Genomic DNA, 13,689 nt, shown 5'->3' on the forward strand with positions numbered 1-13,689 from the left:
TATTGATGTTTGTCAGTCAAACCACAACACCAAAGCTAGCTAACATGGGTTTCCTCAGTGTGGGCTAGTAAGAGCTAGACTCCAGAGACAGCTGAGAGAGCAGGTCACCAACATGGGTACATATTTCCAGGAGGCACCAAGTCTAGTGCCAGAGAGAGAGCTCCTAGTCTCCATTGGCATTGAGATCAGAGGGTGTAGAGCACAGGAACAAAGAAAGGGTGACTGAAACCCAGGGACACGACAGAGTAATAGCTCATAGACTCATCTGTATGGAGGATGAGGCTGGGATTCAGAGACTTCAACATTTAATGGGGTAAAGCCTCCATCTCAATACAGAAGGCACCAGACTACTTCCAGACACAAGGAATCTTACCTGTACATGCATAAAGACCCACAGACTTTACACTCTAAGGGGAGAGGACGCATATTCAAGGATCAACGAAGAGGTGAGTAAAAGTTAGATAAGACAAAGAGGAGATGAATCATAAAGCCAGTTTCCCTTCTGCTCAGTGCTAGTTAGCACATTACAAAGCAGTTGAACAGACTTCTGCAATACATCCTGGTGCACGGTCTCAAGAAATCATTGTAGGGTATGCCTACGGAGAAGGAAAGTCTTTAAGCAGCTCTCTTTTCACACACCAGTCTCGGATGTAGGGTCAGGCTTCACTTCAGAGAGCTTCAAAATATACATCTATTACTCATTAGGCAGTGATTTGATACAGCTGCTTAGGAAAACCTAAAAATGAGTACATTCCCAGGGTGATAAGGAACGCCCGCCTCATGGCTGTATGATACTATTATTTATTTGTTTTACAGAGCGCAACAAAAGCCCGAAGGCATCTTAGCGCTATCATCTGTAGAAAGGAGAGGAACCATAGCTAAGCCAGCATACCCTATATGGAAAAATGGAAAAGCCATGTTTTCATTTGTGTACAAAAAAAATCAACAAATACCATTGATTTCTCAAATACTAAGGAAGCATGTTCCAAAATGTATAGGTTGCATGAACAAAGCTTCTACCACCCCATGAAGCAGTGTGGATTCTCTGAACCCTAATTCTTCTGGAGGTAGCAGAGGATAAGCATCTTCTAGGGACATACCATGAAAATGTTTTCTTAAAGTACTCTGGATCAAAACCATGGAGCGCGCTATGTGCAATACACAGCGCTTTAAATGCTACTCTCTTCTTTAACGGGGGCCAATGAAGCTCCTCCAAGGCTTGGAAACGGAATCTAAAGAAAGATATCATGAATTATTGGAATAGAAGTCCTCTGCATGACTTTATAAAGCTGTGGGATCCTGCGCTTGCACATTTTCGGACAGCCAGCACTGTGATATTACTTCATTCGACTCAATAACCGCGTACTGCCACTAGACGGGCTCCTAATCTTTTACAATTCTGACCTACATCAGAGCTCAGCTCTGATGTCAAATGGACGCACAAAGATGGGGATGAGCATTCATTCGGACTGCTGTACTTGGTTTGTTATGCCAACAAGATGCTACATAGAGGAAAGTGTGCTTCAACACGAGGCAGCTTCAGAGCATGTTACATGCTGCTGGGCTACAGAAAATAAATAAAGCAAGGATAGCAATGTGAGACAAGAACTAAGTAAAAATGGCCGCGTTAAAGAGGAAGAACAGCAATGCTGCATCCTCTCAGTTTGACAGCCTGGTCCACTTCCATGGTTGAACTTTACTGATGCTGAACCCCTCTTCAGAAGCCCACTCGTCAACTTCCCTTTAAAAGTTAGTCTGATGAAATGTTACACTCCAAGCTGGAATAAGGTGCTCCTACTGCAGGTGGTCTCTTCCCTGGAGTGAGAGTACCTTTGGGGTGGGTGGAACACTTCACTTGTTGGCAGTTCAACAATAACTTCAATATGGCACTCAAAAAAAGCTCTTCTTGCCCCCACTTAAAGCTTCTATTGAGCCACTATATTCTGCCAGTGCCACAACATAGAATCGGTGCTTCACCACCCCTTGTTTGGGCCACGACAAAGCCGGCTCACTCGTCCCTCTACATTACTGCTCTGTATATCCTTCAGATTAAATGTTGTGCACAAACAAATGAGGGCTAACAAGGGGTTATATACCATTACCATGAGTTCCTGCACTTGCTTGTAATCCATTGCAAGTGCATTAAACTGGTAATTTTTCTCTAAAAAAATCTGAAGGAAAAGGAAAACTGAGAATTAAGGGGCAGATGTACGACCCTAAATTGCATGTGCAAACGGGTTTGCGACCAGTTTGCACATCTAAAATGGCCCCTGTGCCATGTACAATTCCTAAATAGCGAGTCGCAATTTATTTGCGAGTCGCTATTTAGGAATTGTGAGTCGCTATTAGGAAGGGGCGTTACCTTCTGAATAGCGTACGCAATCCAATGAATGAATGTTTTGTGACCGCAATTGCGGTCGCAAAACACTCGCAAATTATTACCCTCTTCAAGAGGGTGGTAATGCAGCCGCAATTTGGAAGGGGTGTCCAGTGGACCCTTTTTACTTTGTGACTGTCTCTGAAAATATTTTCTAAGGGCAGGCAGTCCCATGGACCACTACCGGCCCTTGAAAAAATGAAACAAAAACGTTCAATTTTTTTTTTAATGCATTCCTTTAAAGAAAACGGGCTACATTAAAAAAACTGCTTTATTTAAAAGCAGTCCCAGTCATGGTGGTCACCATACTTGGGCTGTCCTGTCATTCCCAATGGGCTCGCAAATTGAGAGAGGCTCCTTAATATTAATGAGCCTCGTAATTTGCGACCCCATTGGGACTTGCAAACAGTGTGTTCCACACGGTTGTACATGGCATATTGAGCTTCGCAAATTGGAAGTCGCAAGATTTACAATTTGCGAGGCGCAATTTTGAGCGTCGTACATCTGGCCCAAAGTGATTAATTCACAATTTTGCACTTCCATACGTTTAAACGAGAATGTATGTCTATTAGAAAATATTACACAATAACATATCTTTGAATGTATGTCTCTCCGAAATGATTATACATAACATATCTACTGATCTTGCCCTCCACCACAAAGCACTGCACTTTAGGCTGAAAAAGCACGCACAGCTCCCAGGCAGAACATACCCTTTGTGATAGTGGTCACCGCAGAAAACGCAGGTCCAAACGTGGTTTCCATTCTGGTCTGCAATAAAAACAGGGAAGGAATTAGAAGTGAACGAAGATTTTGCTTGTGACGTTACACCTCCATCTCTCTCTTTACGCGTGTTGGTCTTCCTACAGGTAATTCTGGGTTATGCTGAGAAACAGGTTTCGACACTGAGAATTTTGGAGTTGCTAAACTCCTGCCTGCACTAACCAACAGAGCTATAAAATCCGAAGTTGCTGGGGCACAGGATGTGCTTGTGAACTCAGCTCTCTGGACGTGTGATGCAATTCTTTGCCACACACCCTCTGGGTGCATCAGGAAATGTTCTTATGTCAGTCACCTCGGATAGAGGTTGTAAAATACTCTGAAACTAAACTGGATCAGGAGTCTCTTTGCTTTGTTTAGAATTCGCCTGGCTGTACAAATTCATGCTTCAATTTTTTGGGTTTATTCGTAGTTTCGAGACAGTGAATGAGAGGCTCATCTTCAACAGTACGCTGCCATGTTTAAGGGGGATCTAGAGAAGTTTTCAATGTCCACTTTCTACAATGAATGACATCTTCCTAATCTGGTATCTGATGAGTTTGTGTCTTCTGCCTGTAGTGCAATTGTGTATGGGTTAATGATATTCTGATTTTTTCTTACCAATTATTACACTGGCCATGGTCAGTATTGCAGAATGGCGAACCTTGAGTCTGCCTCATTCTTCCTTCACACATGCTCTGTCATCTTCTGGATTGGGGTTAATAAGGTGATAGTAAATGTGCGGTAAGAGTATATATGGTTTGCCTACAATTAAGTGGTAATTTACAGCCAAGGATCCTGTGGGTAGGCCCATGCATTTGTTTACCTGTGTCTTTATCCACAATCCGGTACCTTTACTAGTGTGAACAGCTTACAAGCATCTAAGGGAGACTCCCTTCACAGAGAAGACTTTACAAGTAAACAAGCATCTTTTGATACTGCAAAGAGTGCATGAAAAGTGTACAGTGCGCGTGCCAGGCCAGAGTGAGAGACCGCACCCACTGATAGGATCCCCATTTAACCATGCTTTCAGCAATTTAAATGTTAGAGTGAAAGGTGCCTAAAGCCCTCAGGAGCATGCCACCAGCTAAGATAAGTTCAGGGAGTCATGTTTATTCATCACAAAATTAACTACTTTAGGGATGACAACATTGAGACAATTGGATTTTAAGATGAACAGAAAAATTCACAGCACTAAACTGAAAAAAATAATATATCTGAAGAAAAAATACTTTTCTTTTAACAGGAGCTTGGATGAAGAGGAAGGAAACAGCGACTTCTCCTTACACACTTATCTTCTGGGTTTCATCTCTTTGGCGTTAGGGCATCCCATAGGTTGAACACCACGTTAAAACCAATGAGAGAGTGGCACGCACTCGGAGTTAAAGGGCTGTGACTTATCTGGATCTTCAGCTCTTTGTAAATGATGGTGTGTGTAGCCCAAATTTATTGTAAAACCTACAGCATTACACATTATTCTGATGGCTACCTCTACTCATCCGCTCAGTTTAAAGTGGTATTTAAGCCGTCTTTATTGGTAAAAAATGAGAACAAACATGCAAAAATATAAAACGAAAGAAAGAAAGCAAACGAAAGAGAAAGAAAGTAAATGAAAGAGAAAGAAAGTAAATGAAAGAGAAAGAACGCAAACAAAAGAAAAAAGAAAACGAAAGAAAGAAGTAAGTTAGAAGAAAAGGTCAGTAAAAATAGCTGGAAAACGACTTTGAAGAACTACAATAGAATTACTATTACAGAAAGGATGAGGATGGGGTGGAGTTAGGATAAAGTTCTTTACGCTTGTACTAGGCTAATGGACCGTTTGTAGGCTAGGGTTAGGGATCAATAGGAGGCCAGAGTAAGGGTTAGGATAGTGACTATGCATAGCTTTGGAGTGAAAGTATGTGTACGAATTAAGGATAGAAATAGGGACTGAGATTAAGATAAGGTAACAGTAAATCCTTAAGCTAAGATAAGGGCAAGGGATAGTTTGTTGGCTAGGGTTAAACAATCTCTGAATTCCTCAAACTCCGTTTTATTGCACGGCATGTATGACTGAATGTTTATGAATGCATACATCATTTTAGTAATGTAGGCTGACACATCCCCTTTGACATTCACCGATGCTTTGCAGTGTAAAACAAAATATAGACATCAATATGCAGCTTATAGTTGAACATGTATGTTGTACACAACACATACATTCATATACAGATACATTATTCATCTAGCCAGGTCTGTACCTCTGCTTTTGTTGGAACATAGCTCTATATCCATTCAAGTATATGGTAGACAGTGGTATGACATCTCATCCCGTGACAAACAGATGCCACTGTACAATGTCAAGGATAATTTGTCACTGTACATTGTCTAGGATAATTAGCCTTTCACCTATTTTGGGGGATTTTCCCAACAATAAGGGTTAAAAGTTGGGAATCGTGGGTGCCTTAAGCTGATTAGTTGGTTGGTGCTATCCAACATTATTAAATTAGTCATTAGTCATCCAAATGGGAACGGGCATCCCACAGACAGAGCAGGATTTCTGGGCTCAATGTTCCTGATATAACCAGTTATGCCCCCTCCCCCTAATAATCAGGAGAACCTAGCTCCTGCACATTCATGTGCAGACACACACCACTTATTAAATCTACCGTCAGATGAGAAGGCAATCACCCCCCATGCAATCTTACCACAGGGGATGTTTCCGCAGGGGTGATGCTGGCTGCTCCACCAGAGAAACAGTTGTAGCGTGTAGTCTTGCTCGAGCTCATAATCCTAGGTCAGCATTGGCGTACAGTTTTGATTCTAGTGGAGAAAAGGGGAATTCAATGCAGTGTTTTTCGAATCTCAACACCCAAGATCATAACTCATTTTGTAATATTTAATTTGATACATTATCAAGTAAAGCACCAAATATATACATGATGGAAATTTCAAAGCCCAGGAAGGGCATAAGGTGACCAAGAGCACACAGTCAAAGTTACAGTACTCCCCATTATCATAGAGTAGCAGTGAATCAGCACATGTGGCGCTCTAAAGTGTTGGTAGTAGCCATATTGTTCTCAATTTTTTTCACTATCAATATAAAATCATACACAATAATGCTACAGGTCTTTTTCAGTCTTGATGTGGACATGAGCAAGGCGAATGAAGCATCATTCTTAATCACCAACATGTAGCGTAAATCTCCTCTCTAGCTAAGAATCAACGGAAGAATTTAAAGCTAAACATGATCATGAGGGTCTTACAGCCTTTCACTCAGTTCCTTAACTTTCTGGTGACAACTCTTAAGCTGAATGCCAAATCAAACCCTATACAAATGCCTGCATCACATACACCTACTTGGACAAACCCGCACACATCTATTTCATTCACACTATACATTTGAGAGAAGCCATCACATCCATCCTTTCTGTAGATATTCTCTGACTTAGCAGTAGAGGTGGGATGAAAGAGGCCAGAAAACTGTGTCCTCGGTGGAGTAACTGAGCATTGCTTGTTGTCACCAGAAGCACTGCAATGATTGACAGCAAAACGTGCCTAAACCTGCCAAGGAGAAACCACTTAAAACCAGCTCTGAAAGCTTGCCATTACCCTCTAGATAAAAGGACCATATTCAAGGTGCAATACACCAGCCATTGTCAACTGGAGCAAAGGATCAGGATATCTGCAAAAATGACCACTTCACCGCAAGCCAAACATGGTCACTGACTGCCCAGTTAATCACCTCAAGACTACTCAAAGAGACAGAACGTGATGGCAGAGCTTTGGGGAGTCAGGAGACAAGGCTATGTATGTAATGTACTGAATCCAAATTGGAGGGAGCTACCCAAACATAGGCTGTTCAGGCAAAGTCTGAAAATGAAACTCTTCTGGCTTGCTTCTGATCTTCATCCGTACAGGTGTTGGGGTTGAAGAGTATCGGACGGTGAGCTTCTTTATACTCACTGGGCTCTAACTACCCCCTCCCTCGTCTGACAACAAACTAGGCCCAAATAGGATGGGCCATCACAATCGAGATGTAGATGAACCAAGTCAGTCAGAAGGGCTGCAGCTGAATCAAATGAAAGGTGCTGCGGAAACAAGAATTCCCTTCTGCAAATGAGATTTCTGCCATATCTGTAGAGGAGCTATCACACCCTGCAGCGAAAAGGAGGGGGACCTTTTAATCGTAATTACACTATAATGAACTAAGCTAGAACAGATTTCCCATAGGTCAAAAAAATATGCTTTAAGGAATGGAACTCAGCTGCCTCATTGCTTTTTTATTCTCTAAAACAAGCACTGACAAATGCAGTTTTTCTTATTACTAGCAGAATGCAGATAAAAGGTTTGGCTGCAGCAAAGTTCACTTTTCAGGAGCAAACCATCTTTTTCTGATGGCGACGGCTGCCTGACAAGTCTTCTGCCTTCTCTAAAGTCTTCAACAGTAGTGCTAGCCCTATCAATACAATTTAGTGAACCTGCCTCCCGCGGGGTATCACAACAACTGTGGGCCAGTACCTACAGTTCAGGACTTTAGTACTGCAACCGTTTGAATTCTTGAGGACTGGTTCATTTCTCCCTCCCAGACACGGAGAGATAAGTGGTTGCGAGAACCTTGGACTGTCTTCCACAGCCCATACAAACTCATCAAATGCATGTAGCTCCCTGGAGCGGAGTATGTACTGCCAGCATTTGGAGCTCCTTGTTCATGCAGTACTGTAGTAAGTCTTGCCACTGCACCTCTTGTTACATTCCTTTTTGCCGCTTTATGAACTAGCCTGCCTTGAGATTGTCTCTCTGATGAGCCCCACGGTCCTCAGCTCTACTAGAATCCTTCTTGCTCCTGAACAAGCTTGCATCAAATTTCTCTCCGTCCCATTCAGGAATGGTGCAAGGGTGTTTGATGCACCACAAACAAATAGCATTTTGCCTCTGGGGTGCTACCCACCCACTAAAAAGCAATTATTTGGCCTGTTCTTATTATTTGCTGCCACTTAGAGACCGAAGGTCGCTGCCTTACCTACCCTTACAGTTTTATTCTACTTGAATGCTATGTCTGCGTCTTCCTTTCCTGCAGAGTCCCCTCCGCCTCCTACCCTGAGCCCCCATCTCTCTTGCCCTTGCAGTGCTTTGGATTCACTTTGCTGCCCTGTATTGGTTCACTGTACTTCCATTCTTAACGCCTTCTTCTGCTCCATGCAGGCCACCCATTAGACCCAGGCTCTATTTCTTGCTGGACTTCGGCTCACTGCACTCTCCAGTATTATAGGGCAAACTACAAGTTTCTTGCATGTTAGTGTTGGCATGTTGCTTGCTCATTTTCAGCCCCGTGCAGGTCTCTAGCTTTGCCTGCCATTCCATGCCTCTTGTGTCCTGTGGCCTTCTAGGTAGTGCTGTCTGGGCTTGGCTAGCCCCTGCATGTGGTCTAGGTTCTTATATAGTCTATAGTACTCTTCCTATTGATTCTACTTTCTGACACCTGCTTTGTTTCCCTCGCGCCCTTCTCATTGTGTCCATCTTTGCCATCGCACTCGTTTTCTGAATTTCTACATCCATAGATTTGCTCTTCAGGGCCAGGGTCATTTCTTCCCTTGTACTTATCTGTAATCTGAAGTTTTAAGTTACGTTGAATATTTTATAGAGTGCACAGTTACTATTAAGGCATGTTTGGCATTGAACTATCATAGCCCGTTTGGCATTGAACAGCCATAGCCCAATTTACTTAAACTAACAGATGAGTTTTGAGTATTTCCCCGAGGTGCTCTTTTGGTAACAGCTTGTGTTCCCTAGTGCACTGTCAGATCTGTTTTTTGGAATAATCCCATGGACTATTTATACAAGTAATTAATGGTATTTAATTTATATAATGCTTTGTCACCGCGCTGGTATATACATAAATTAGATTCAAAGTTAACTGCATGCAAGTGCCATAACATAACTGTCAGGCCGAAACAGATCAGAGGAGATGCTCCTTTTGTAGGGATCAAATAGAGGGTAGAGTAGGTGCAGAACACCAGCAGGACTGGTGGGGGAGTAGGGGGCGGGGCGGGTGGTCTTGGATGGTCATTTTGACACACTAGTATTTATAAGGTGGGCTGCAGGTTAGGTGCGGTTATCATAGCTGGATGGCTGCCAGATCCAACCATGGCCTAAAATAGTCAATATATTCACACCCATTTGCTGTATGGGCTGGTTTAAAAAAATGTTGCCAAGGCCAATTTTGGTTTCCATTATGATCCTGTTTGGCAGGTGGAGAGGAGGTTCCCATATTTAACCGTGTGTATTGACAATGATCCAAGAGGAACCGGTGGACAGGGAGGGTGGGGAGGCGTGCCAACAAATAGCGATAAAGAAGGAAGAGAATAAGAGGTAAGAAAGAGTGGAAGGGTAGAAGAAAGATCAGCCAGAGCAGGCCCATAAATACAGTTAAAACACAAAAAGCGAACAGAAGAGGAGATGGACTAAGAGACAACAGGAGTTGACAAAAAGGTGGAAGGAGAGAGATGGGAGATGAGTCCGACTGATAACCAGACCGGAGAGCAAAAACAGAAAACTGAGGATGTAATACAGCTCTTAGACGTTTATAAAGTACGAAAGGGTTGTATTTGCCGAAGACTTTTTGGCTGGGAAAAGAACGCAGGCATGTTTATGGAAAGAGTAATCAAAAATAAAACGACCCAAGGCAGAGAATTGGGAGAGAATACTGTAGATGGTGGAGGAGAGCAGGCCAAATGACAGGGTGCAGGAGAGAGGGTTCTCCGATTTGTATTGGTTATGGTGGCGTACATGAGAGGACAGCCAGGATTGGACAGAGGATAAAGACCTTGATATGATGTTACCAGGAGAGGACTCAAAATTAGGAGGATGAAAAAAGCAATCATTAACAGATGATTCTACTACCAAGAGGGCCCTACTGCTGAACATCATAAAGAAGTTCTCCCCTGCCCTTAATTTACCTAAAAAATTATCTAAAACCCATCTCTTCGGACAGTTCCTGCTCGAATGTTGTCCCCATACCTTAAGTGTACAAATCTAAACAATCCTACTATTTATATTTTGCCTTGAAATTCTTTAACTATTACCGTGTGGTTCTGTGTATTTTTTCACTATGGTTTTCAGGGAATATAAAGAGCAGTTGCAATGTAAAAGCATCATAATTCCTTGTGGTCCAAGAACTCCACATAAAATGTTAAACTAACAGAATAAACAAATAAAGGAACAAAATCTCTGGGAACCATTAGTATTGAAGAGGCAAGAGGGCCCAGAGATTCAAGAAGCCGAAGGGTGGAGTAGATAGAAGGGGCGTAAGGTTGAGCGAATGAGTACGACAGAGCTGAACTGGGAGATGTAGGAAGACCACCTCATTCCGAATCCTTACAGACATTATCACCAGCAGTCTTTAAATTTTCACCTACTAATCATTGTCAGTCTAATTAGTTCAATGGAGGCAAAGTAAGACTACAACCTCCATAATGTACTGGGTTATCACACGAACGTCGAGGATTACAAACAGTGTCTAATGACCTGGAAAGTGGCAGTCACATTGGAATTAGGATACACTTCTCTCCTGCCAAGGATACAACACAGGAGTCATCAGTGAGAAACAAAGACAACCACCACAGTACACCCAGCGAAGAGAGAGAAGAGAGCAAAATCAATTGATCAACACTATCAAAAGCAGTGCAAAGATCAAAGAGGACGAGGATAGGTGATAGCTTGTTATGCCGAGTCTACGTTGTAGAACATGGGTGCCTGCAAACATTTTCCCTGGGCCCAAAAAGTTTGGTCTGTGATGTGACTGAGGGCCGCATTGATGCCGGCGGGGTGGCGGTCAAGTGATTGGGGTTTGAGGGGGAATTGGCGGTAAGGTGGGTGTAGGGTAAGCAAATAATATATTTGGGGTTCGTGGGGCATTGGCGGTAAGGTGGGTGTAGGGTAAGCAAATCTTATATATATATATATATATATATATATATATATATATATTCACTAAAAAAAACATAGGTTTCACAATCGTTATAGTTAGGAATTAGCATTTAAAAAACCCTTGAAATTCACTGAAAAAACCATAGGTTTCACACCAGTTATAGTTAGCTGAACATTTTACTCATACAAAACCATTGAAATTCCAACGTTATAGTTAGTTGGACTCACTATAACACTATAACTCACTATAACTGCTAATGATGTCACATATTACATCATTCATGACATGGTCAGTGACATCACTGATGACATCTCAAATGACATCACTGATGACCTCTCAAATGACATCCCTGATGACATCACTTATGACATCATCCAGTGAATGTGTGGTCCTATAAATTAAACATGTGTTTAACATATTGTAGAATGAGTGTATGTATGAGTGTTTGGATAATGGATTTAGTAGGTGCGTGACTGACTGTATGAGTGGGAGATTAAATGTGTCTTAATGAATGCATGGGTTAGTGACTAAACTGTTAGAATTTGTGCATCATTATGTCTGTTGTTGTGTAAGCTGCTGCATGTATTGATTAGTAGCTATATGACTGGCTATATGGGTTAATGATTGGTAACCCAAGTATTTGTATGTGAGGGTGAGTGTGAGTGGAGGTGGCTGGGAGGTGTGTGACTCTGTGCATAGATGTGTGAGCAGTTGATTCACTTGGTGTATGGGTTCAAGAGTGCATGAGGAAACATCTGTATAGGCGGTTTACTGTGTGCATGGGTGTGTTGGTGACTGAATGGATATCTCAGTGCTACATGTCCAAGTAAGTACATATGTCAAACACAGTGCATGTGAGAGTTGTCATATATAAATGACTTTATATAACAGCCTGTGTTTGCATAAGTGACTGTATCTATCAATATGTACTTGTATCAGTGATTGTAAAAGATAGTAAGTATGTGTTAGTCTATGTTTAAATAAGCAAGGTTTTGTGTGTATAACTATATAGTTGTGGAAATGGGAGTGTGATTGATTCTTTACATGACTGACTAGGTGTGTGAGTAACTCCATGGAAGAGTGGCAGTGTGTGAGTCTCTGTATAGGTGTATGAGTGCATATTGATGAGTGACTGCAGTGGCGGCTGGCGACATATGAAAGTGGTGAGGCGGAAAATGCGAGCGAGCGAGCCCGAACCAAATTGTCACCCCATAAGCATAAAAAGAGCTTTTCTCACCTCTTGTGCCCAGCTATAATTTTCTACTTGTTCTTGCTAAGGTGTTTTGGGGCATCGATTGCCAAATCTTGCACATGACTACTGACTTTTTTCCAAGGAAAATACTCTTTAGGGAGGAATGGGAAAACAGAAAGTTGTAGCTGGAATGCATGAATTCATCCCAGCCCTTGGTAACTACTCTTAGTTGAATTCCAGTCCATTATTTTTCTTAGTCTCTGTGTCACTAGAGACAAGGTCACACTATATGAAAATCGGTCCAAGTCTCATCCAAAAAGGGGCAGCCCGAACTACTGGACCCTGTCCCTTCTGATTGGGAACTGAAGACCAAACAACCTCACAGATGTTCCAGTTTTATTTGGCTTAATCATGTTGGGACATCTGACCCACTTAGGATGACTCACTGAGAGTTAATCTCTGGCACTTTCCAGAGTTTTTTCTTTTTACTCACTGTGCCACAAAGATAGGGACACCACATGCAAATCATTTTTGTACACATGCTATGTGTGTGAACACAAGAGACCCCAAACTTGTTTCAGCCTTGTTCGGCTTTATCAGTGTGGTGCAGCTAGAGACCTGTACTAGGCCCAGTTTAGTCAGAACCCCTATGTCAGCCTATTTACAGTTCCGCATTGAAAATATCTGAAGTGTAGTGTGCAATTATGGAATTAATCTCAGCCAAATGTAACTAGCCAGGGACTGTTCCTATACACACAGCAAGCCCCCTCTGCAAATCAGTATAGGCCACACCACAAAAGGGACCACTACAACGAGGCCTACTATGTATTTCTGTGGTGTGCATATGCCGTCTGCCCTCTGTTCCACTTCGAAACATATCACCTGACCACACCCCAAATGGCAGTTTAAGTATACTCACTGTCTACAAAGTGAATCGGAAACGCAACCTGTGAGAATGGACGAATGGGACAGTCTGCATCAAAACACAAGGCTAGCGCTGAGTAGCAGCTCCCCCCTGTCCATGGAATAACATGTATCTTGGGAAGCTAACCATATTCCACTAAACAGCCTGGTGATAGGCACACAAGTACATTAAATGGCCAGGTGTCACGTCACAACAAATGAATCACCATCCTGAGATTGTAAAGCAACCACCTTTCCCATCAATCATGCCTCATGGTAGATGCTGCACTTTGCCGTTGCGAGTTCGCACGTCAGTGCGCCACGACCCCTACGGAGCATAGAACATATAGAATTCACTGCCAAAGCCTGAATTGCCCTGCATGTATGAGGCACAACACAAGAGAATACATCATGTTACATATAAGTTTGTGAATGCGTCAGACCCGGGTAGCTTAAGCACAGACGGCAGACCTGTGATCTGCCAGTGTGCCAAAACCTGAGCTGACTCTACCAGATGTCCCACTGTGACCCCCGCTCAGCCAGAAGGTT

General features: G+C 42.6%; 1 protein-coding gene across 4 annotated transcripts in view; it reads right to left on the minus strand.

Annotated features, from left to right (window-relative positions):
* TRAF7 (TNF receptor associated factor 7) overlaps window positions 1-13,689 on the minus strand; it is a 196,337-nt gene that overhangs the window by 92,568 nt on the left and 90,080 nt on the right. For all 4 annotated transcript variants that reach the window (XM_078664845.1, XM_078664843.1, XM_078664844.1 and 1 more), the window contains 2 exons: window positions 5,824-5,938; window positions 3,091-3,148 (listed from right to left, as the gene is read on the minus strand). In XM_078664845.1, coding sequence (XP_078520971.1) covers window positions 3,091-3,148; window positions 5,824-5,904 — 139 coding nt within the window. In that variant the 5' untranslated portion in view covers window positions 5,905-5,938. The remainder of the gene's footprint in view (window positions 1-3,090; window positions 3,149-5,823; window positions 5,939-13,689) is intronic.

This window comes from Lissotriton helveticus, chromosome 10 (genome assembly GCF_964261635.1).
Source record: "Lissotriton helveticus chromosome 10, aLisHel1.1, whole genome shotgun sequence".
Classification (NCBI taxonomy): domain Eukaryota; kingdom Metazoa; phylum Chordata; class Amphibia; order Caudata; family Salamandridae; genus Lissotriton; species Lissotriton helveticus.